This window comes from Panthera onca, chromosome A2 (assembly GCF_046562875.1).
Source record: "Panthera onca isolate mPanOnc1 chromosome A2, mPanOnc1 haplotype 2, whole genome shotgun sequence".
Classification (NCBI taxonomy): Eukaryota; Metazoa; Chordata; class Mammalia; order Carnivora; family Felidae; genus Panthera; species Panthera onca.
Genome location: NC_138340.1, coordinates 51743829 through 51769831, shown reverse-complemented (window position 1 = coordinate 51769831; position 26003 = coordinate 51743829). Strand labels below are relative to the sequence as shown.

At 40.6% G+C, this 26003-nt stretch overlaps 1 protein-coding gene and 1 non-coding gene across 3 annotated transcripts in view; both read left to right on the top strand.

Moving 5' to 3' along the window:
* SEC13 (SEC13 homolog, nuclear pore and COPII component) overlaps positions 1–24372 on the top strand; it is a 35252-nt gene extending 10880 nt beyond the window's left edge. For both annotated transcript variants that reach the window (XM_060631763.3, XM_081794990.1), the window contains exons 6-9: positions 12818–12951; positions 13375–13498; positions 14405–14551; positions 23920–24372. In XM_060631763.3, coding sequence (XP_060487746.1) covers positions 12818–12951; positions 13375–13498; positions 14405–14551; positions 23920–24033 — 519 coding nt within the window. In that variant the 3' untranslated portion in view covers positions 24034–24372. The remainder of the gene's footprint in view (positions 1–12817; positions 12952–13374; positions 13499–14404; positions 14552–23919) is intronic.
* Positions 4433–4535, top strand: LOC132679910 (U6 spliceosomal RNA). Its single transcript, XR_009610396.1, has one exon. It is a non-coding gene; the product is annotated as a U6 spliceosomal RNA (small nuclear RNA).
* Positions 24373–26003: the final 1631 nt, after the last annotated feature.

The following is a 26003-nucleotide window of genomic DNA, read 5'->3' as shown; positions in this document are numbered from 1 at the left end:
TTAGTATACAATTTACTTACAAAATTCACCCCTTTTTAAAATATATGATTCTGTAGTTCTTAGTATATTCACAAAATTGTGCAATTATCACTGCTGATTTTCAGAACTTTTTTATCACCCCAAAAAGAATCCTCCTTAGCAGTCGCTCTCCACCCTACCCCCAACCTAGGCAACCACTAATTGACTTTCTGTCTATGGATTTGCCTATTCAGGACATTTCGTATGAATGGAATCCTATAATACAGGCAGATCCTATAATACCTCAGAGCCATTGTGGGTTTGGTTCCAGACCACTGCAGTAAAGGGAGTCGAGGAATTTTTTGGTTTCCCATTGCATATAAAAGTTATATTTACACTCTCCTATGGTCTATTAAGTATACAGTAATAGCATTGGGTCTAAAAAACTATGTACCTTAAATAAAATTTATTGCTGAAGAATGCTAAGCATCATCTGAGTAGTCAAGTTGTAATGTTTTTTTGTTTTTGGGGGGGGGTTGTGTGTGTTTTTTTGGTTTTTGTTTTGTTTTTTATTTGCTGGTGAAGGGGCTTGCCTCAGTGTTGATGGCTGCTGACTGATCAGGGTGGTGGTTGTTGAAGGCTGGAGTGGTGGGGCAGTTTCTTAAAAGAAAACAGCTTTGAAGATTCCCACATCTATTGATTCTTCCGTTTATGAACAATTTCTCTGTAGCATGAAATGCTGTTTAATAGTATTTTACCCACAGCAGAACTTCTTTCAAACTTGGGGTCCATCCTCTCAAATCCTGCCACTCCCTTATCAGCTAAGTTTATGTAATATTCTAAATCTTTTGTTGTCATGTCAACAGTCTTCACAGCATCTCCACCAGGAGTACATTCCATCTCAGGAAACCACTTTCTTTGTCATCCAGAAGAAGCAACTCCTTGTGTGTTAAAGTTGGATCGTTTGATTATAGCAGTTCAGTCTCATCTTCAGGCTCCACTTCTAGTTCTCTTGCTCTTTCCACCACATCTGCAGTTATTCCTTCTGCACTCTTGTTCATGTTGTTATTTTGATTTCTTCCCATGAATCACAGATGTTCTTAATGGCATCTAGAACAGTGAATCCTTTCCAGAAGGTGTTCAGTTTACTTTGCCCAGATCCATCAGAGGAATCACCATGGCAGCCACAGCCTTACAAAATATATTTCTTAAGACTTGAAAGTCAAAATTACTCCTTAATCCATGGAAATTGCTGAATGGATGTTGTGTTAGTAGGAATGAAAACTACATGAATCTCATTGTCATTAATCTCCATTAGATCTCTTGGGTGACCAGGTACATTGTCAGCAGTAATACTTTTTTTTAACTTTCATTTATTTTTGAGAGAGAGAGAGCACAAGCAGGGGAGGGGTAGAAAGAGAGGGGAACAGAGGATCTGAAGTGGGCTTCATGGTAACAGCAGAGAGCCCGATACAGGACTCTAACTTGCAGACCGCAAAGTCATGACCTGAGCTGAAGCGGGACGCTTAACCGACGGAGCCACCCAGGCTCCCCCAGGCAGGGACATTTTAAAGGATTCTTTGGGTAATATGTCTCAACAGGGGACTTAAAATATTCCATAAACCACATTGTAAACAGATGTGCTGTCATCCAGGCTTTGTTGTTCCATTTATACAGCCCAGGCAGAGTAGATTTAGCATAAATCTTAAGGACGCTAGGATTTTCTGCATGGTAAATGAGCACTGGCTTCAACCTCAAGTCACCAACTGCATTAGCCTCTAACAAGAGAATCGGCCTGTCTTTGAAACTTTGAAGCCAGGCATTGGCTTTTCTCTAGCTATGCCTAGATGGCATCTTCTTCCAATAGAAGGCTATTTCATCTACATCGAAACTCTGTTTACTGTAGTCACCTTCATTCATGATCTGAGCTAGATCTTCTGGATAACTTGCTGCAGCTTCTACATCAGCACCTGCTGTTTCACCCTGCACGTTTATGTTATGGAGATGGCCTTTTTTCTTAAACCTTAGGAGCCCGCCTCTGCTAGCTTCACACTTCTGTGGCTTCCTCACCTCTCTCAGCCTTCACAGAATTGAAGAGAGTTAGAGCCTTGCTCTCAATTAGGCTTTGGTTTAAGGGAATGTTGTGGCTGCTGGTGTTATCTTCTCTCCAGACCACTAAAACCTTCTCCTTATCAGTGGTGAGGTGGTTTCACTTTTTTATCATTAGCATAGTCACTGGAGTAGCACTTTCAATTTCCTTCAAGAACTTTTCCTTTGCATTCAGATGTTGGCTCTTCGGTGCAAGAGGCCTAGCTTGTATAGTCTGTCTCAACTTTTGACATGCCTTCCTCACTGAGCTGAATTATTTCTAGCTTTTGATTTAAAGTGAGAGACACGTGACTCTTGCTTTCACTTGAACAGTTAGAGGTCATTGTAAGGTTATTAACTGGCCTAATTTCAGTGTTGTTTGTGTCTCATAGGAAGACCCAAGGAGAGGGTGAGAGACGGGGGAACAGCCAGTTAGTGGAGCAGTCAAAACATGCACATTTATCAATGAAGCTTGTCATTTTATATAGGTGTAATTCATGGCACCCTAAAACAGTTGCAATAATAACATCAAAGATTGCTGATCACAAATCACCATAACAAATATAGCAATGAAAAAGCTTGAAATATTGTGAGAAGTACCAAAATGTGACAGACACACAAAGCGAGCAAATGCTGTTGGAACAATGGCACCAATAGACTTACTTGACACAGGGTAGCCACACACCTTCAATTTGTAAAAAACACGGTGTAACTGAAGCACAATGAAGTGGAACACAATTGAATGAGGTATGCCAAATGTGGTCCTTTGTGACTGGCTTCTCTCATTTAACATGTTTTTGGGATTCATATCATAGTATGAGTGCTTTATACCTTTGTATGATTGTGTGATATTCCATCCTGTGAATTTATGTATCTCATTTAGCCGTTAATGGACATTTTCAGCTATTGTGAATACTGCTATGAACTTTCATGTATAAGAATTTTTGTGAGTATATGTTTTCAGTTTTCTTGGGTATATACCTGGGAGTAGAATTACCAAGTCAGATGGAAAGTGTCTGTTTAACTTTTTGAGTTTCCAGGTTAATTATACCATTTTACATGGCCTCCAGCAGTGGACAAGGGTTTTGGTTTCTCCACATCCTTGCCAAATCTTACTGTCATCTTTTTTTGTTTGTTTGTTTTGTTATAGCCATCCGAGTGGGTGTGAAGCGGTACCTCACTGTGGCCTCAGTTTGCATTTTTCTAATGACTAATGAAGTTGGGCACATTTTCATATGCTTACTAGCCATCTGTATTATCTTTGGAGGACTGACTGGGAGGGGTTTAATACTTTGTCCTACCAGTTGAGTGCAAGCCCCTCACCCTGGGAAAGACTAAAGGGACTTGTAGAAATCTGACCTTTATGACCCACTAAGGCTTGTTTCCACGACAGGGCCCCTGGTGAGGAGAAACTACTAGAAATCAAAATCGAGCAGGAGAGAGACACAGAAAAAGGAAAGCACGTATATAGACCAAAGTCAGGGAGGGGAACAAAGCCAAGAAATCTTGAAAGCAAGTTGTCATATTTGTCAGCACATTTATTAACAAAAACAGACTTCTCAACCTAGAAAGGCTTCCCTGGACCTCACTTTTTCAGGACAATAATTTCACATAAAAATAACAAAAGCATTTGAGGTGAAATTACGTAAATTTTAACTCACAAGAAAGGGAAAGAATATAGAAACTGGTTTGGAGGCTGGTGAGCAGCATGTTATCATGGAAGTTTCTAATTTAAGAGGGGATGTAGTTAGGTAGGCTCTAAGGGGGTTTTGGTATAATAAACTATTTGAGTAATTTACATTGTTCTGAATGTATGTAATATACATTAGGAATTTTTAGGCGCTTTATCCTTAACTAAATTCTTGAGCATTCTGAATGTTTTTAAGTTATTTCTTAGGAAAAAAATTTTCCAGGGAAGAAGTTGTCAAGGGATAGGTGAAATACATCATGGGGATTCAGGAGGGCACTTTTGATGAGCACAGGGTGATGGATGGAAGTGTTGAATCACTGTGAAACTAAATATAATACTGCGTGTTAACTAACTGGAATTAAAGTAAAAACTTAAAATTAAAAAAAAAAAGAATATACAGAATAACATCCTGACAAGCAATGAAAGAAAGGCATGCCCACAAAACAGAATCAAACTCTCACCTGCTATTTCAAATCAAGCTAAGAAACATTTTTTAAATGATACAAGGTGTGAAAAAAATACCATAAGTCATAATTAGAAAAACTTCAAAATGAAGTGACAGAATTTAGGAAAAAATCAGAAATGAAAAATTATTTCAGTAATAAAGACTAAACTGGAAAGAATACAAGAGCAAATAAACACAACAACAGATAATGTCTTAAGAGAAATAGATCGCGAAGAAGAGGAAATTTCTTCTTGCTTTGGCAGCATATATACTAAAATTGGAACAATACAGAGAAGATTAGCATGGCCCCTACACAAGGATGACACACAAATTCATGAAGTGTTCCATATTTTTGGAATACTACTCAGCCATCAAAAAAAAAAACCTGAAATCTTACTTGCAACGATGTGGATGGAGCTAGAATATATTATGCTAAGCGAAATAAGTCAATCAGAGAAAGACAAATACCATATGATTTCACTCATATATGGAATTTAAGAAACAAAACAGAAGAACATATGGGAAAGGGGGAAAGAGAAGAGAGAGACACAAACCACAAAAGACTCTTAATGAGGGGAACAAACTGAGAGTCGCTGGAGGGGAGGTGGATGAGAGATGGACTAGATGGGTGATGGGTATTAAAAAGAGCATTTGTTGTAATGAGCACTGGGCGTCATATGTAAGTGATGAATCACTGAATTCTACCTCTGAAACCAATATTGCATTGTATATTAACTAAAATATAAAAAGAAAATAAAATAGTATTTCTTAAAAAAAAAAATGAAGAGATAGGGGTGCCTGGGTGGCTCAGTCGGTTAAGTGGCCAACTTCGGCTCAGGTCATGATCTTGTGGTCTGAGTTCAAGCCCCGCATCAGGCTCTGTGCTGACAGCTCAGAGCCTGGAGCCTGTTTCAGATTCTGTGTCTCCCTCTCTCTGACCCTCCGCTTTTCATGCTCTGTCTCTCCCTGTCTCAAAAATAAATAAAACATTAAAAAAAAATTTTTTTAAATGAAGAGATAAAAAGATTTTGAGAAGAAAGTAGACAGGCAAAGATCAAACATGAATATGAAGAACTCCTGAAGAAGAAAAAAGAACAAATACTAAAAACTAGTTCAAGAAAACTATCTTAAAATTTTAAAACAAAATTTGAAATTGCATTTTGAGAGAGCATGCTCTACACTTAAGAATATCAACCCAGGGGCACCTGGGCGGCTCACTGTTGGTTAAGCATCTGACTCTTGCTTTCAGTTCAGGTCATGATCTCATGGTTCAAGGGATCAAACCCTGCATCAAGCTCTGTGCTGACAATGCGGAGCCTACTTGGATTCTCCTTGAGCGTTGTCTTTCTCTCTCTCAAAATAAATAAATAAATAAATAAACTTTAGAGAAAAAAGAAATCTCAACCCAGAGGGGTGCCTGGCTGGCTAAGTTGATAGACCATATGGCTCTTCTTCTTAGGGTCATGAGTTCCAGTCCCATGTTGGGCATGGGGTCTACTTAAAAAAATAAAATGCTTAAAAAGTATCAACCCAGAATCACTAGCATAAAGGACATAATTGTAATAAAATTACTGGCCTTTAAATAAACAAAATCGTTTGGGCATCCGGGGGAAAAAAGCCATGTGACTTACAAGGGAAACAAAATTAGATTTTCAGTAGACTTTTGAACAGCTATGATCCATGCATAGAAAAAAAAAAAATCACAATAATCAAGGAAAGAATGTGTGGGCCAAGGATTTATAACCAGCAAAACTGACTTTCAAGTTCATACAAAAGATCATAGCAGCTTTAAAAGCCAAAAACTGGATATAATCTACATGTGAATGGATCAAATTGTGTTTTGTCCATACTATTGAAATGTTCCTTAGCAATGAAAAGAAATGACTACTGACACACATAAGAAGAATGAATTTTAAAATAATTACACAGAGTGACAAAAATCAGATTAAAAAAATCCCATTGATCTAAAATTCTAGAAAAAGTAAACTAGAGTGACAGCAGATCATTTAATTTTGGGGTAGAGCAGGGCTAGGGGAGGGATTAGGAAAAAGACCAAAGGAAACTTTGAGGGGCAATGGATAGATTTATGTTTTGTTTTTCAGTAAAATACTTTTTTTAAATCACCTCTTGTTTTTACTGAGGTATCATTGACATATTTTTATTTCAGATTTATAATTTAATGATTCAGTATTTGTATACATTACAAAATGATTACCACAATAAGACTAGTTAACATTTGTCACTGTATATAATTACCCCCCAAATTTTTTCATTTGAGCTTCCAACTTCAACCCAGGTCATAATCCCATGGTTCATGAGTTCGAGCCCCACGTCAGGCTCTGTGCTGATAGCTCAGAGCCTGCTTTGGAGTCTGTGTCTCCTCTCTCTCTGCCCCTCTCCTGCTCACGCTCTGTCTCTTTCTGTCTCAAAACTAAACACTTTTCCAAAGAAGACACGCAGATGGCTAACAGACACATGAAAAGATGCTCAACATCACTCATGCCAGAGAAATACATATCAAAACCACATTGAGATACCACCTCACAGCAGTCAGAGTGGCTAAAATTAACAACTCAGGAAACAACAGATGTTGACAAGGATGTGGAAGAAGGGGAACCCTCTTGCACTGTTGGTGGGAATGCAAAGTGGTATAGCCACTCTGGAAAACAGTATGGAGGTTCTTTAAAAAATTAAAAATACGCTACAGCCCAGCAATAGCACTCCTAGGAATTTATTCAAAGGATACAGGAGTGCTGATTGAAGGGGCATATGTACCCTAATATTTATAGCAGCACTATCAACAATAGCCAAATTATGGAAAGAGCCCAATGTCCATCAACTGAATGGATAAAGAAGATGTGGGGGGGGGGGGGGGGGGTGTGTGTGTGTGTGTGTGTGTGTGTGTGTGTGTGTGTGTGTGTGTGTGTGTACACACACACACACACAATAGAATACTACTTGGCAATGAAAAAAAATGAAATCTTGACATTTGCAGCAACGTGGTTGGAACTGGAGGGTATTATGCTAAGCGAAATAAGTCAGAGAAAGACCGGTATCTTATGTTTTCACTCATATGTGGAATGTGAGAAACTTAAGACCATGAGGGAAGGGATGGGGGAAAAATACATAGTTACAAACAGGGAGGCAAACCATAAGAGACAGAGACTCTTAAATACAGAGAACAAACTGAGGGTTGATGCGCGGGGTGGTGGGGAGGGGGGGTGGTCCAGGGCAGGGAGGGGAAATGGGAGATGGGCATTGAGGAGGGCACTTGTTGGGATGGTAACTGAGTGTTATATATAAGTGATAAATCATGGGAACCTACTCCCAAAGCCAAGAGAACACTGTATATACACTGTCAAATTATATTTAAAAATAAACACTTAAAAATTTTTTAAATAAAATCTAAAGTTTTTTCTTGTGATAAGAAGGACTTGTGAGATGTGCTCTCCTAGCAACTTGCAGATAGGCAGTATAGTATTAACTATAGTCACATCTCTGTGACTTATTTTATACCTGAAAGTTTATCTTTTGACTCCCTTTTACACACCTCACACCCCACTTCTGGCAACCACCTATCTGTTCTTTGTATCATCTATGAGCATGGTTTTTCTCATGTTTGTCTTTTTTTTTTTTTTTTTTTTTTTTAACAGATTCCACATATAAGTGAGATCATACAATGTCTTTCATGCCCTCAATGTCTGTCCATGTTGCAGATGCCACAATTTCATTTCTTATGGTTGAATATTCCGTGTGTGTGTGTGTGTGTGTGTGTGTGTGTGTGTGTACATACACCACGTTTTTGGGTTTTTTTCATTCATCCATCGATGGACACTTAGGTTGCTTTCATGTCCTAGCTATTGTAAATAATGTGCAGGGCACATGGGGTGGGGTGCAGATGTCTTGTTGAATTAGTGTTTTTATTTTTGCTTTTTTTGATAAATAACCAGAAGTAGAATTGCTGGATCATATGTTAATTCTATTTTTAATTTTTTGAGAAACCTCCTTACTGTTTTCCACAATGGCTCCACCAATTTGCACTCCCACCAACAGTACACAAGGGTTACCTTTTTTCCACATATTCAACACTTGTCTTTTTGATACTAGTCATTCTGACTGGTGTGAGGTGCTATCTCATTATGGTTTTGATCTGCATTTCTCTTATGATGAGTGATGCTGAGCATCTTTTCATGTGTCTGTTCATCAGTATGTCTTTGGGAATTGTGTATTCAGGTCCTCTGCCCATTTTTAATCAGATTATCTATTCGGAGGTTAAGTTGCATGAGTTCTTCAGGGTAACATTGGCCTCCTAGAATGGATTTGGAAGAATACCTTCCTTTTCTATTTTTGGAATAGTTTGGGAAGGCAGATATTCATTCTTTAAGTGTTTGGTAGAGGGTCACCTGGCTGGTTCAGTTGGTGAGCATGCAACTCTTGATCTCTCGGGTTGTGAGTTTGAGCCCCACATTGGGTGTAGAGATTACTTAACAGTAAAACGTTAAAAAAATAAATGTTTGGTAGAATTCACCTGTGAAACCGTCTGGTCCTAGACTTTTTTTGGAAGTCTTTTGATTACCAATTCAGTTTTATTACTAGTAATCTGTCTGTTCAGATTTTGTTTCTTCAGTCTTTTTTTTTTTTTTTTTTTTTAAGTTTATTTATTTTTGAGACAGAGAGAGACAGAACATGAACGGGGGAGGGGCAGAGAGAGGGAGACAGAATCGGAAGCAGGCTCCAGGCTCTGAGCCATCAGCCCAGAGCCCGATGCGGGGCTCGAACTCAACAGACCGCGAGATCGTAACCTGAGCTGAAGTCAGCCGCTTAACCGACTGAGCCACCCAGGCGCCCCTCTTCAGTCTTGTAAGATGTCATTCAGTCTTGTAAGATGGTATGTTTCTAGGAATTTATCCATTTCTTCTGGGTGGTTCAATTTGTTGACATATAATTTTTCATAGTAGTCTCATAATCCTTTATATTTCTATGGTGTAGGTTGTAATTTCTTCTCTTTCATTTCTGATTTGAGTCCACTTTTGATCATTCTGGCCAAAGATTTATCAATTTTTTTTTTAATTTTTTTAAAGAACCAGCTCTTTCATTGATCTTTTCTGTTGTAGTTTTAGTCTCTATTTTATTTATTCCCTTTCTGATCTTTATTATTTCCTTCTTTCTACCACCTTTGGGCTTGCTTTGTTCTTTTTTTTCTTTTTTTTTTTTTCCAAAATTCTTTTAACATTTATTTGTTATTGAGAGACAGAGACAGAGTGCGAGTGGGGGAGGGGCAGAGAGAAGAAGGAGACAGAATCTGAAGCAGGCTCCAGGCTCTGAGCTGTCAGCACAGAGCCCGATGCAGGGCTCAAACTCACGGACCATGAGGTCATGACCTGAGCTGAAGTCGGGTGCTTAACCAACTGAGCCACCCAGGTACCCCTAGGCTTTGTTTGCTCTTTTTCTAGTTCCTTTAGGTATAAGGTTAGATTATTAGAGATTTGTTTCTTGAGTAGACCTGTATCGCGATAAATTTCCCCCTTAGAATTCCTTTTGCTATATTCCAAAGATTGTGAACCATTGTGTTTCCATTTTCATTTTTTTCCAAGTGTATTTTTTATTTCCTCTTTGATTTCTTCATTGACCCATTGGTTGTTTAGCAGCACGTTGTTTAGTCTCCATGTGCTTATATTTTTCCCATTTTTAAAATTAATCCCTTTATCATTTGGAATGCCCTTCTTTTGTCTCTTTTTATAGTTTTTGTTTTTAATTCTATTCTGTCTGACCTAATCATTGCTACCCCAGGTTTTGGTTTGTTTGTTTGCCTCCATTTGCATGGAATATCTTATTGCAACCCTTCAGTTTAGTCTTTATGTGTCTTCAGGTATGAAGTGAATCTCTTCTAGGCAGCCTATAGATGCGTGTTGTTTTTTCATCCAGTCACCGTTTGTCTTTTGATTGGAGCATTTAGGCCATTTACATTGAAATTGATTATTGATAGATATGTACTTATTGCCATTTTTTTTCATTGTTTTCTGGCTGTTTAGTAGTTCCTTTCTTGTTCTCTTTATGGCTTGATGACTTTCTTTAGTAGTATGCTTAGATTCCTGTCTCATTATCTTTTGTGTATCTACTTTAGATTTTTGCTTTGTGGTTACCATGAGGCTTACATTTATTTATAACATATTTATAACAGTCTGTTTGGAGTTGAGAAGAACTTACACATGAACACATTCTAAAGCTCTACATTTTTTACTCTCCCTCCACCCACATTTTATGTTTCTGACATCACTTTTTATCTTGTGTATCCCCTAACTAATTATTGGAGTTATATTTTTACTACTTTTGTCTTTTAACCTCCATACTAGCTTTAGCTGTGATTAACCTACCAACTTTCCTATATTTACCTTAACCAGTGAGATTTTTATTTTCAAATGTTTTGTTGTTACTAATCACCCTTTATTTTCAGCTTAAAGAAGATCCTTTAACATTTCTTATATGGTAAGCTTAGTAGTCATGAACCCCATTAGGTTTAGCTTGTCTAGAAAACTCTCTCTCCTCCAATTCTGAATAGCTTCACTTCCCTGAGTATTCTGGGTTGGAAGTTTTTTTTTTCTTTCAGCACTTTGAAACATGTCTGTTATCTTGGTTGTAGTGGTAGTTTTACAGAGTATACCTGTGTCAGAGTTCATCAGATTGTGCCTTTATGTCAACAATACCTCAAAGTCCTTCATAAAATTTTATATTGGAGTATAAAGGACGTAGACTGTTAGTGCTATACACAAACTCAAGGACTTCTTTCCACTCGCCCTTCCTGAGGGATCTACTTGAGAATAAGCTTCAGACAAAAAAAAAAAAATGATTGGAAAGACATCAAGTATAGTTAACTGTAGAGAAATAAGACCAAATGAGTTATAAGGCAGAGTATAGGATGTACTGGCCATGTGCTCTATTAAGGTAGTGGATGGACAACTATTTAAAAAGTGGGCACAAGCAGAGCAGGAGGTCAGAATCTTTTAATGTTGGTACCGTACACACAAAACACGCCCCTCCCACCTCCATACATTGGCAGTGACTGAGACTGATGTGTAAAATGAGATAAAATGATTATGTGGCAGCGAGCATCCCTAGCACCAGTCTATAGTTTTGAAATAATTTCTCACCCAAAGAAACCCTAATTCCTGAGGAAGTGGCTGATCTCAGGTCTGAGGCAGGAAATGTACAAGATGAGTCTGTGATATCTTGTTATACTTAACAGAAATAATCAAAGATGTATTTTGACATACTAGAATTATGTCAGAAGAGCCAATTTGAACACACACTGCAGTTTAGGTGTCAAAAAAATGAACTGAAACCCATCAGATATGCTTAGATCTATGAGTTCATAATGATATATAAAGAGAGAATCAATCATCCTTGAAGACCGTCAGGAAATCAGTTCAAAAGTGTCAAGCATTTGACCTGCCTTTCCTATCTGATCTGCACCCATGAGGATCCAAATATTAATGAGGGGAATTGCCCCATGTCTAGCTTATTCCTAATAATAAATGAGAAAGAAGTGAATACAATTACAATATCACCATTTTGTAATGTCCAGTGAATTGAAAGAGACATAAATTGTTGACAGATGCTAATAACATAAAAAAGACAATTTGATGTCATTTGCCTCCCGATGAAAGAATACTGCCTGTAGTGTTAACAAAGGGGTCAAACTTGAGTCTGATCCAGTCTAGGATCCAGCTGACAGTTTTCAGGAATTCAGAGGAAAGTGTTGAACCAAGTGAGAAAGAACAAATCAGCCTGAGATACTGCAGGTCGGATGACTGGTCTTTCTTCAACAGAAAAATTGTAAAGAAAAAAGATCAGAGTGGGGAATCTGTAAATGAGGAAATGTAAAAAAGATTTTGAAAAAAACATTTAAATGGCAAGACCACACTGTAGTGTCTAGGGATGCATATTTGGGTGACAAAACTAAAAAGAAAAAAAGGTAAGAAATTAGAAGTTAGGAAAATGTTACTGGGGAAGAGGGCCATGATTCATAATTACAAGGCTTCCTGGGTAAATGGTAATTTGCTGTCTTGAGCAAGTAGTGGTTACAAGAATGCTTTAGACTAATTCATTAAGCCATGTATTTGCATGGTTTTCTGAATCCCTTCATATTTTTGAAAACTGTTCTGTTTCTTAAACTCCCTGAAGTTTCTCCTACTTTAAATATATTGCTAGGGGCGCCTGGGTGGCGCAGTCGGTTAAGCGTCCGACTTCAGCCAGGTCACGATCTCGCGGTCCGTGAGTTCGAGCCCCGCGTCAGGCTCTGGGCTGATGGCTCGGAGCCTGGAGCCTGTTTCCGATTCTGTGTCTCCCTCTCTCTCTGCCCCTCCCCTGTTCATGCTCTGTCTCTCTCTGTCCCAAAAATAAATAAAAAACGTTGAAAAAAAAAAAAATTTAAAAAAATATATTGCTGAAAAATAAAGGCACTGTTAGGGCTCCTTGAAAAGCATTATGGTGGCTAATCCTTAATTCATCAAAATAGCTGTCCTACTTAATCCTGTCCTGAGAATTGGAGGGGATATGAACTGCAGCTTTGGATCTGCATAAGCAGTACTCTGTTGCAAGTCAAAAGGGCAAAGTCATCCCAATCCCCATCCTTACAGATTGGCTGCAATGCTGTCAGTTGGGCCCCTGCTGTTGTACCTGGAAGCCTCATAGACCAGCCATCGGGGCAGAAGCCCAACTACATCAAGAAGTTTGCGTCAGGCGGCTGTGACAACCTCATCAAGCTGTGGAAGTAAGTGGGGTTGGTGGACTTATCCTCAAGGGGACACTTCTTACCTTCCACCCTACCTACTGTGACTCAGCCACAGTTCACAAGAAACAGGATCACCCTTTTTTCCCCTCCTGCTGATAGAATACCAGTTTCAACCTGTCAGAGGACATCCTTTAAAAACAACTTGGCCTTGCTCAAGCATTTTAATTCTTCACCTAATTCCCAGTTGCCGGCACCATTGGCTGTGAGGGAACAGAGCATTTCTTGGAGGGTTTCTTTAGAGCTGCTGAACTGAGTAAAAATCTACAAAGTCAATAAATGAAATCAGAAAGATGGAATAGCTTCTTGGCCCCTGCAAAGCCCATGGGCTCGGGGTGGAATGGAGGTGTGGGAAAACACCTGGGCTGCAACCTGCTGCATTCTTCCTTTCATCTCCCCTGTCAGGGAGGAGGAGGATGGCCAGTGGAAGGAGGAACAGAAGCTAGAAGCGCACAGTGACTGGGTTCGAGACGTGGCCTGGGCCCCCTCCATTGGCCTGCCCACCAGCACCATCGCCAGCTGCTCCCAGGTCAGCTCAGACCCATGAGAGCCTCCCGTGTTGTTTAATCTCTGAGTAAGTCCCGTCAGCCCTTATAGTCCCCCTAGGGTAAAGTCTTTTAAAGGTAAGGGTAGGGCAACAGGCACCTTTGGACCAGTGCAAGTAGGAGAGCCAGGTCATCCTGTAGCGAAGGCTTGATCAAAAGGCACAAGTGGCTTGTCTCCACTGAGCCACGAGCTGGGCCAAATTTGGGACCAATTTCCCATCCTCAGCATTGTATGGCTGGGAAATAGAGCTGCCCAGGTACATTCTGGGAGTGTTCCCAAGCGGGGTCTAGGGGCAATTGGAAGTTCTAATAAGGTCTTGGACTCACCTACCTATTCTATCTTCACAGATCACAAAAGAAAAACCAAGGACAAGCCTTAAATTATGTGCTAACCCCCCACTAACAAAGGTTAAGCCAGGCTTCATTTGAGCCTGTTATGTTTCGTCCTAAATTTGAGAGGGACTTTTTAAACTTGTCCCTTCTCATTCGCTGAGCTCGGTTTATAGACAGCCATACCTATTTGGTTGAGAAAATATAGACAGAGCCCAAGGGAGCCAAAATAAGGAGGGGACTTGGCAGACATGAGGAAAACCCAGAGAAAATTTTACAGTTAGCAGCAATGCAAAGTCCATACCTGAAACCAATATGAGCACAGGAACCTGGGAGACTCGAATGTGAAACGTGTTCCTGGGGTAAAGGGATAAAAGCACGGCTGCTGGGCTGGACACTGGCCATCACAGCTGTGCACACCCAGGAGGGCCTTGGCTGTGCTTTGTGCTGAATCCCCCACCCCATTCCTGCAAAAGTCCAATATGGCTCCAGATTGAGCAGATATCCCCAGTGCAAGATCCCTGCCTTACCTTCCCTGACTTTAGCCTATCTCTTCCCAGGATGGTCGTGTGTTCATCTGGACCTGTGATGACGTCTCGAGCAATACGTGGTCCCCCAAACTGCTGCACAAGTTCAATGATGTTGTGTGGCATGTGAGCTGGTCCATCACCGCCAACATCCTGGCTGTCTCAGGCGGAGACAATAAGGTACACCCCACTTCCATGACATGGTAGACAGGGCCCTGTTTGTCTTTACTAGGCCCGTTAGAAAGCACAGTTGAATTCCCCATGTAATGAGAGGCTTAGAAGGAACCTTAATGAGGACTGTGTTTTGAGTATGTCTCTTAATTATATCATTAAATTTTACAGTCCCCTGTACCTCCACCCCCAAGCCCCCAGAGGTTGTTTGTCCCCTTTTTACAAATACAAAAGAAGCTGGCAGAAGTGGTTTGACTTGCACAGGGGTCACAAAGCTTTTAGGTGGCAGAGCCAGTAATCGGGCCCAGATTAAATCCCAAGTCACTGCCTTGATAGTCCCATCACCTTAACCATTTGACCACCTTGTCATATGGTGACATTCAGTTAGCACGGCCAAAAAGTAAATAGATTTAAAAAAAAAAAAAAAAATACCTCATAAACAAAAGCAAAAAGATAGGAGGGTTTCTGCCAGACTCCTAAGAGACATATTTCTAAAAATCCGTATAATTCATGAGTATTATTATTCACCCACCATATACCTCTCCCTACTGGGCTATAAGCCATATAAAGGAAGGGACATGGAGGCAAAGTAGCCACTGGAAAACAGTAAAACAAAGAGTAGTTCAGGACAGTATAGCAACAAAGCAAATGTGCTTGAACAGTCATGACCACTGCTTTGAAACCTGCTTTTTAAAGTTATATATGGACCGTATGCCTGAGAGAAGAGGCGTAAGCCAGGGAGATGGCAGTAGCTTGTTACTTCTTCCTTCCTAGAGGCAGCTTTTTGTTTTAATCCTGGCAAAATACATACAAAGTTTACCCATCTTAACCATTTTTAGGTGTACAATTCAGTGGTTTTGAGTACATTCACATTATTGTGCGACCATCACCACCATGCATCTCTAGAACTGTTTCCATCTTCCCCAGCTGAAATTCTGTCCCCACTGAACACTAACTTCCACTCAACCCAGACCCTAGACCCCAGTAAGCACCATCCTACTTCCTATCTGTGAATCTGACTACTTTGGGGAACTCATGTAAGTGGAATCATGCAGTAATTGTCTTTTTGTGACTGGCCTCTTTCACTTCCCGTAGTATCCTTATCTGTGTTGTACCATATGTCAGTTCCCTACCTTTTTAAGACTAATACTCTGTTCTACCACATTTTATTTACACATACATTGGTACACAGGGGTGCTTCCTCCTTTGGCTGTTGTCAGTAATGCTATGCACATGGGAGTACAAATAGTATCTCTTTGAGGGGCGCCTGAGTGTCTCAGTCGGTTGAGCATCCCACTCTTGGTTTGGGCTCAGGTCATGATCTCACAATTGGTGGGATCGAGCCCACATCGGGCTCTGCTGATGGTGTGGATCCTCCTTGGGATTCTTTCTCTTCCTCTCTTTCTGCCCCTCCCCTGCTTGCGCACGTGCACGCTTTCTAAATAAATAAATATATGTATATCTTTGAGACTCTGTGGGCAGTTTTCATCCAGCCTGGGGTCCCTTTCATGTACAGTAGTCCCAGAAATGTAGCAGGCCTCTTCTCCAGGCCATAGAACTTTAGAGCTGGAATGACCCTCAAAGATAACTAATGTAACCCTCTTTATTTCTAGTAAGTGCCAGAGGCGGGACTAGGCCCCAGGTTTGGTGGCACCTAGGACAGCCCAGCCGACCTTGACTTGCCTGAGGAGCCCTACAGTAGTATTTACAAGGCAATGGGCAAGTGCCTGGTTGTATGCACATTCCACATTTGGGTTCTGCTGCCATTATTCTTTTATGCTTCTCAACTCTTCTTTATCACTGTTTGCTACAAAGAGCTCAACTCTATTGCTGTCTGCATAGCATTCCTTCACTAAAGGACTTAGTTTGCAGTCTAGAGCATTCTGCATAGTGCATATGTAGTAAATAGTCTGACTCTAAAGCAGGAATTCTTTTTTTTTTTAATTAAAAAAAATTCTTTTTAAGTTTATTTTTGAGAGGGACAGTGACAGAGTGTGAGCAGTGTAGCAACAGGAGAGAGAGGGAGACACAGAATCTGAAGCAGGCTCAAGGCTCCGAGCTATCAGCAGAGCCCAACGTAGGAATCAAACTCTCAAGCTGTGAGATCATGATCTGAGCTGAAGTGAGAGGCTTAAGTGACTGAGCTACCCAGGTGCTGCTAAAGCAGGAATTCTTAAAATCATTACTATTTTTTACCAGATACACGTACATAGCTTGAAGTAGTTTTTATTAGGTTATGATTTTTTTTTTAACGTTTATTTATTTTTGAGACAGAGAGAGACAGAGCATGAATGGGGGAGGGTCAGAGAGAGAGGGAGACACAGAATCCGAAACAGGCTCCAGGCTCTGAGCTGTCAGCACAGAGCCCAACGCGGGGCTCGAACTCACGGACCGTGAGATCGTGACCTGAGCTGAAGCCGGTGCTCAACCGACTGAGCCACCCAGGCGCCCCGGTTATGATTTTTTTAATGCAGTCTAATTTTCATTCTCCAGAAATAAACCTTTCCAGTGCTTAGCTATTTATTCCACTGTTTATATCAGTGTTGAAATAACATACTTATCTGTTGTCTTCCTCTAGCACACTTCTCACATTTTAGTATTTAACTTGTTAAAACATGGATTGCCAAGCCCACCCCCAGGATTTCTTAATCAGTGGGTCTGGGCACGGACCCAAGAATTTGCAGTTTTCACAAGCTCCCCATTATGGCAGATGCCCTGGTCTAGACAGCACACTTTGAGAACCACTGCTGTATCCCGTATCCTCTTACAGAACCTGTAGCAACTTGGTTAAAACAACATCAGTATTTGGTTTTTGGTTTTTTGGGTGTCTTTAATGTTTACTTTTGAGAGAGAAACAGAACAGGAGCCGGGGAGGGGAAGAGAGGGTGGGAGACACAAAATTTGAAGCAGGCTCCAGGCTCTGAGCTGTCAGCACAGAGCCTGATGCATGGCTCAAACCCACGAACCATGAAATCATGACCTGAGCCGAAGTCGGACGCTTAACCGACTGAGCCACCCAGCCACCCCGGGGATGCAGATACTTTTCAAGACAGTCTCTTCATTTTCTTCAGATGAATACCCAGAAGTTGAACTGCTGGGTCATATAGGAGTTCTATTTTTAATTTTGTTGAAGATCCTCCGTACTGTTTTCCATAGTGGCTGCACCAGTTTATAGTTTCACCAGTAATGCACAAGAGTTCCCTTTTCTCCACATCCATGCCAATACTTGTGTCTTTGTCTTTTTCATGATGGCCATGCTAACATGTGTGAGGTGATATTCTATGGTTGTACTTCCCCAGTGATTAGAGATGCTGAGTGAGATGCTTATCTCTCACTATCACATACCTGTTGGCCTTTCGTATATCTTTTTTGGAGAAATCTTCTATTCAGGTCTTTTGCCCAATTTTTAATTGTATTTTTTGGCTTTCTGGTATGGAGTTTTAGTCTTCTGTGGATATATTGTGGCGTGGGGAGTTTTCATTTGTTTGTAAACAGGCTTCACACCCAGCGTGGAGCCCAAGGTGGAACTTGAGCCCATGACCCTGAGATCAAGACCTGAGCTGAGATCAGGAGTCAAGTTGGATGCTTAATTGGTGCACCAGGGTGGCTCAGGCAGTTAAGCATCTGGCTTTTGATTTCGGCTCAGGTCATGATCTCACAGTTTGTGAGTTCAAGCCCCATGTCAGTTTCTGGGCTGACAGTGCGGAACCTGCTTGGGATTCCCTCTCTCCCTTTCTCTCTGCCCGTTTCCTGCTCATGCACATGCACACGCATATGTGCTCAGTCTCAAAATAAATAAATTTAAAACAAATCTATAAAAACAAGAGACAACCCACTGAGCCATGTAGGCATCCCTGGATATTTTGGATATTAACTCCTCTTCTGATGTATGATTTGCAAATATTTTTTTCCCATTTTGTAAGGTTGTCTTTTTACTTTGTTGATTATTTTGCTATGCAGAAACTTTTTAGTTAATGCTGTCCTGCTAACTTATTTTTTGTTACTTTTGCTTTAGATGTCACAACCAAAAAATCTTTGTCAAGACTCATGTCAAAGAGTTTTTTTTTAAGTTTATTTTCAGAGAGGGAATGCACGTGTGTATGAGTGGTGGAGGGAGAGACAGAAGGAGAGAATCCCAAGCAGGCATGAAGCATGAGAATCATCACCTGAACCGAAATCAAGAGTCAGACACGTAATCAGTTGAGCCACCCAGGCACCCAAATAGCTTGTTTTCATATATTTTCCTCTAGGAGTTTCGATAGTTTCAGATCTTATATTTAAGTGTTTAATGCAATTGAAGTTAGTTTTTTTGAGTGGTATAAGGGTCTAATTTTATTCTTTTACATGTTAATGTCCAGTTTACTCAGCACCATTTATTAAAGAGACAGTCTTTTCTCCATTGAGTATTCTTGGCTCCCTTGCCGAATACTAGTTAACTGTATATGCTTGAGTTTATTTCTGGGCTTTTGATTCCATTGACCTATTTGTTTTTATGTCAGTACCATCTATTCGTTTTTATGCCATTACTATAGCTTAATAGCTTGAAATTAAAAAGTAGGATTCCTGGGGCGCCTGGGTGGCTCAGTCATCCGACTTCACCTCAGATCATGATCTCACAGTTCATGAGTTCGAGCCCCGCATCGGGCTCTGTGCTGACAGTGCAGAGCCTGGAGCTTGCTTCTGATTCTTTGGTCTTCCTCTCTCTCTTCCCCTCCCCCATTCATGGTCTGTCTTTCTCAAAAAAACATTTAAAAAAGAATACTTTAAAAAAAAAAAGTAGGATTCCTTCCACTTTGTTCTTCTTTCTCAGGATTGCTTTGGCCATTCAGGGTCTTTGGTGGTTCCATATACATTTTAGGACTCTTTTTTCTATTTTTGTAAAAAAAAAAAAAAAAAAAAAAAAAGGCCATTGGAATCTTGATAGGAATTGCATTGAACATATAGATGGCTTTGGTAGTATTAAAATTTTAACAATGTTAATTATTCTAATCTATGAACAAGATACCTTTCCATTTATTTGTATTCTCAGTTTCTTTCATCACTGTCTTGTTTTCAGAGTAGAGATCGTTCACCTCCTTGGTTAAGTTCATGAGTATTTTATTGTTTTTGTTATCGTAAGGATCATTTTATTTCTTTTTTAATAATTCATTCTTAGTGTATAGAAACACTACTGATTTTCATTAATTTTGTATCCTGCAACTTTAATGAATTCACTGTTTAGATCTAAGCTTTTTGATGAAACCTTTAGGATTTTCTGTGTATAACATCTTGTCATCTGCAAATAGAGACAATTTTAGTTTTTCCGTTCCAGTTCTGATGCCTTTTTTTTTTTTCCTTGCCTGGTTGCTTTGGCAACAACTTGTAGTATTACATTGAAAAAGAATGGTAAGAGTGGGTACCCTTTTCTTATTGCTTATTTTCAAGGAAGAGCTTTTGGCCTTTCACCATGGGGTATTGTACTAGCTGTGGGCTTATCACATGACCTTTATTATTGAGGTATGTTCCTTCTATACCTAATCTGTTAAGCATTATCACAAACAGATCACATTGGTTGATTTGCATATGTTGAACCGTCCGTGCATTCCATGTCTGAATCCTGCTTGATCATGGTGAATGATCCTTTTAGTGTACTGCCAAATTCAGTTTGCATCTATATTCATCAGGGTTATTTGTCCAAAGTTATTTTCTGGTAGTAGCCTTTTCTGGCTTTGGTATAAGGGCAGTTGTTGGCCTTGTAAAATGAGTGTGTGGGTGTATTTCCTCCTCTTAAAAAAAAAAATTTTTTTTTGGAAGATTTTGAGGATTGGTATTCATTCCTTACATGTTAGCTTAAATTCACCAGTGAAGCCATCTGGCCCAGGGCTTTTTTTATACAAGGAGATTTTCAATTATTATTCAGTCTCCTTACTGTTGAGATATTCTATTTCAGAAAATTTTTTAATGTTTATAAAATTTTTTATTCAGATTTTTTGTTTCTTCCTGATTGTCTTGGTAACATTTCTAAGAATTTGTCCATTTTTTCTAGCTTGTTCAGTTTGTTGACATAGAGTTGTTTCATAGTAGTTTCTTATTTTTCTTTGTATTTCTGTGATGATCAGTTGTAATATCTCCTTTCTCATTTATAATTTTGTTGTTTTGGGTCCTCTTTTTTCTTTGGTTAATCTAGGTAAACTTTGTTAGTTTTGTCAACCAACCAACTCTTCTGGTCAATCTTTTCTATTTTCTTCTCTATTTCATTTATTTCTGCTCTAATATTTATTATTTGCCAGCTTTGGACAAAGTTTGTTCTTTTCTGATTCCTTAAGGCATAGAGTTAGGTTATTTGGGATAGGTCTTGTTTCTGAATGTAGGCATTAATTGCTGTGAACTTCCAAGAACTGCTTTTGCTGCATCCTGTAAGTTTTGGTATATTGTGTTTTTCATTTGATTCAAAATAATGTCAGTGTTTAATTTGCATGTGTTTGTGAATTTCTCAGTTTCCTCTTGCTATTGATATCTTGCTGTATTCATACCATTGTGGTTAGAGAAGATAATTGGTTTAATATTTTTTAATTTGCTAAGACTCGTTTTGTGGTGTAACATATAGGAAATGTTCCATGTGCACTTAACGTATGTTCTGCTGTCAGAAGGTTATGTACATGTTAGGCCCATTTGTTCTGTACTATTGTTCAAATCCACTGTTTCCTTATTATCTGTCTGGATGATCTCCATTGTTGAGAGTATTAAAGTCCCCAACCATTTTTTTGTTACTCTTTATTTCCATTTAGTTTGTTCAGTTTTGGTTCATATAATTAGATGTTTCAGTGGTGGGTATCTATATATTTATAATTGTTACATCTTCTTGGTGTGTTGATCCCTCTGTCTCTCTGTACTATTTTTTAACATTTTATTTATTTTTGAGAGAGGGAGGGACAGAGAGAGAGGGAGACACAGAATCCGAAGCACAGGCTCTAGGCTCCCAGCTGTCAGCACAGAGCCCAATGCAGGGCTTGAATCCGTGAACCATGAGATCATGACCAGGGCTGAAGTCAGATGCTCAACCAACTGAGCCACCCAGGCACCCCTCTCTTTACTATTTTCACTTTAAAGTGTATTTGATATAAATATAGCTACCTCTGCTTTCTTTGTGGTTGCCATTTGCTTAAAGTATCTCTTTCCATCCCTACTCCATCTCTGTCTTTAAGGCTGAAGTGAATCTCTTATAGGAAGCATATTGTTGGATCTTGTGTTTTTGGTTTTATTTTATTCATTCAGCCAGGTGTTGTCTCCCCGGGAGAGTTTAAACCATTTACATTTGAAGTAAGTATTAATTAATAAGGCCTTACACAATTGCCATTTTGTTTATTTTCTTGTGGTTTTCTTGATACATTGTTCCTTCTTTTTTTGTGTTTTGAAGTTTTATGGTATCTGTATGCTTTGACTTTGTCATGTTCTTTGGTCTAATATTACCACAGGTTTTTCCCTTGTGGCTATAAGGTTTACATAGACATTTTAAAACACTCTGTTTTAAAATAACATCTGAACACTTTGACTTCTCCCCCTCACATTTTAGGTTATTGATGTTACAATTTATATATTTTATAATGTGTAATAACAGGTTATTGTAGTTATGGCTATTTAACTACAATGGTTATTTCTTACTACATTATCTTTTAAACTAGAGCTAGAAGTGAATTATGCACTAACATCACATTACAGAATCCAACTTTAATTATTTATCATTACCAGTAAGTTTTATGCTGCCTTGTATAGTGTTAATGAGCATCCTTTTATTTATACTCAACTCCCTTTAGCATTTCTTGTAAGGCAGATGTAGCGGTGATGAGTTCCCTCTGCTTTTGTTTGTCCAAGAAAGTCTATCCATTGCCGAAGGACACTTTTGCCTGGTAGAGTAGTCTTGGTTAATAGTTTTTCTTGCTTTGAGTATTTTGTGTCATCCCATTTTCTTCTGGCCTGAAAAGCTTCTACTGAGAAATCTCACAGTCTTATGGGGGTTCCCTTATATGTAACCTTTTTTTTTCTAGCTGCTCTTAAAATTCTTTGACTTTTGATGATTCTGACATGTCTTTTGTAGCCCTGTTTATTTAGGGCCTCTTGGCAGTTCATAGGTCTTCCTGTCTTTAGAGTCCATTGTAGAGCTCTATTAGTTTCATTTGGTGGTGTCACATTTACCTGGCTTTCTGTGATCCTCGTGTTGGTATCTGCATTGGAGTTGTGGTCCCTTCTTCCAAACGTTGCAGGCTCACTTTGGCAGACAGTTGGACCGGTCAGCGCAGTTGGGTTTCTGGTCATTCCTGGTCCTTGGACAGGTGTGGCTGCTGTTAGGGTCTGTTTTTTAGTGAAGCAACTGTTTGAGTTCTGAGCATAGAGGGTATTCCACTGGGTGAGAACAGCAGGTAGGACTGCTGACTCGAGTTCCCTGCCCAAGTGAAGCTAGTGGGTGTCACTGTGACCTGGATTCTCCAGTCAGGACTGGGCTCTCTACAAGAGTCTGTAAATTGGCTTTCTGGATGAGAGACCAAGAGCCAGGAACTGCAGCAAGTGGGGCTGTGACTCAGCCTTTCTGCCTGGGTGGGGGCAGACCAGGTTCAAGAGCTGGCAGAACTGCACTGTAGAGCATTCCCTGGGGCAGACTGGACCCCCAGCTTGGTGCTGTAGATGAGCAGAGATACTGGTTGGGACTACTGCTTGGGCTCTGCAGCTAGGAACTTGGTCTGTTAATAACACAGTGCCGGTTCTGGGAAGCCCACCCAGTGCATGGGCATGATGATTCTGTCTTACTTGGGACCAATGATTTATTCAAGCCCTTGGCATAGACTCGGACTTAGAGGAGGAGGAAGAGGGCAGTTGGGTTCACTTGGACCTGGTGACCGGGAGGTGGACCGTGCCTCCCCTGTGGTGTTGACCACTTAAGAACCCCACTTAGTCACCATCAGATTCGCAGTAGTTGAAACCCACAGATGTGCCTGCAGTCCCCATGGGGCAGAGCCCAGAATGAGGGATCCCACGAGGCCATGACTTACAGCGCTGAGTGACTGGATGTCACCCCTGTGCTCCTTTCCCCCTGGAAAAACAGAAGTTGAACGTGGTGTTGAGTCAACCTGGGTGGGGGCCATGCAGTCAGCATGTAGCCTTCCAGTCTATCCTTCTGGTACAAGGAGTTGGTCCCTTTGGTCGGGCAGGGGGTACTTCAGCCACATTCCTGTCTTCTAGGATTTGCTCAGTGGCTTCTTGTTCATGAATATTTGTTGTTCTTCCTGTGAGGGGGAGCTAAGTCAGAAATATCCTTTGTCACCGTCTTGCTGAAGATCTGGGAAGGTAAGGACAGCAGAGGGAAGGGTGCAGACCTGTAACAGGCTGTGTGCACTGGCTTGCAGGTGACCCTGTGGAAGGAGTCTGTCGACGGGCAGTGGGTGTGCATCAGTGATGTCAACAAGGGCCAAGGTTCTGTGTCCACTTCCGTCACAGAGGGCCAGCAGAACGAGCAGTGACAAGACAGGAAAGGCTCAGCTCCCCTCCTGCTGACTCCAGGACTGCCCTTTCCTGGACCAACTGACCAAACCGCTGGGAGGAATAGCTCCAACAAGATTCCTTCCCCAGGAGTAGTTACAAGTGCAACCAGATAGATCATCTGCCTTAACATGATTTGATATGGTTTGTAATTTACTGTCCTGCTGAAAGCACTCATGTTAGGAGAAAAAAGCTACAAATGATCTTCAAATTTATTATTTTAAAATATTTTTGGCCATTTTTATGTACCTTTTGGGTTTCAGGCATTATTTGGGGGGTTTTGTTTCCAAAATAGTTAAATAAATTCATATTGCTTGTAATTCTTCCTGCATTACCCCAACCCCTCCCTAAAAAGCTCATGTTCACTCCTGTTTGTCAGTGTATTAGAACAACATTCGCCAAGACCCTGGTCCCTGTAGGCTGGCTGAACCCCCAGCCGACATACACAAAGCTGGTATCTGTATAACATCCTTGTGATTCCAGTCACACTGGACGTGGGCTGCGGTGAGGGGGAGTGTGTCCTCTGAACACATATCCTCTTCCAGAGAGTGGGAATACAAGTCTGCCTTACAGAGAAGACTCGGATGAACTAATGCATGGAGGTGACCCATAACGTGCCATGCAAACGCAGGGCAGTATTAACCAATACCCACAATTAAGAGACTGGCCCGGAAAGTGGGTACACTTCATGCAGATTATGGACCCTGTCAGTGATGGAGACCATGGTTCTGGTCCTGGTCAACCCTGAACCTAGTATCACCTGTTAGCAGAAGCCTTGAGACCCTCACCTGAATCGGTCGTCACAACAGCGGGTATAATTTATACTGACACCTATCGCGAGCTGGTACTACACTGGAGCTGTCCTATGTTGCAACACAACAGACCAGTGTAGGCCTATATCCCCAACTTACCAATGAGGAAACTGGCACTGAAGGTGGAAGACCTGCCCAGGGCTGTCCACTGCCAAGTGGTAAAGCTAGCCTTTGAGTCCCAATCCAGCTCAACTCCAGAGTGGGTGCTGTCAAAGGCACGACTCAGGAAGAGTATGTGAGTGGAGGGCTCCTCAGCTGTAATGTGGGGTGGTGCTCACAGCAGACCTTTATGTGAGTGCACTTAGCTTTGTAAAAGGTCAGGCCACTCACCGCAGGAGGCTGCATGCACAAGGAAATGTGGACCCCTGTTCTTCTACCTGCTCATCCTTCATTTTTCAGCAGCAAAACCCCTGTTTTGAAATAAATATTAGATCATAATGTATAAAATCGGAAAAGGTGGATCGACTGTGCTTGAAGTAAGGATATAGAGGCCACAGCCCTGCCCCTCAGCCTCCATGTCATTCTGTACAATCCAAGCCTTTGGACAACAGTATGAGAACTGTGCTTCTGTTTATTCAGATGAGAAAAGGCCCAAGAAGGCACCTTTGTGTACACTTCTCAGGGGATAAAAACTACCCCTTAGTTCTAGTTAGCTCTTGTTACTTGTCTGCCTTCCCTAACAAGCTCTGTGCTCCCCCCAAGGACAGGCCTGGTCTTCCTTATGGTGTCTGCTACCATCAACAATGAGAAGAAATTAGTCCTGTGTCACACAGTGGGTTGGTGGTAGGTTAGTGGGCTCCTGGCCATAAGCTGTGTTTGTGGCTTATACTACAGAGACTCAAGGTAATCTGGAGGTAAGTAAAATTACCACCCGTAATAGTTTATACTTAGAGTGCTAAAGTGTTAACTATTCCTGGGGTAAAAGCAAAATCCCTCAAATTTCGTTACCACAAAATAGGCTAATCAATTGGAAATACCACACTGTCAGTCTTCAAGGGCCACGCCCAAGTGATATGAATGGAAAGGTAACTTAAAAGGTAGAGAGTTCTGGTTAGGGTAAGAACAATAGCAACCACAATGGTTTTTAATCCTTTCACAAAAACAAAGCAAACTGGGATAGAAAATGAGACCCCCAGACA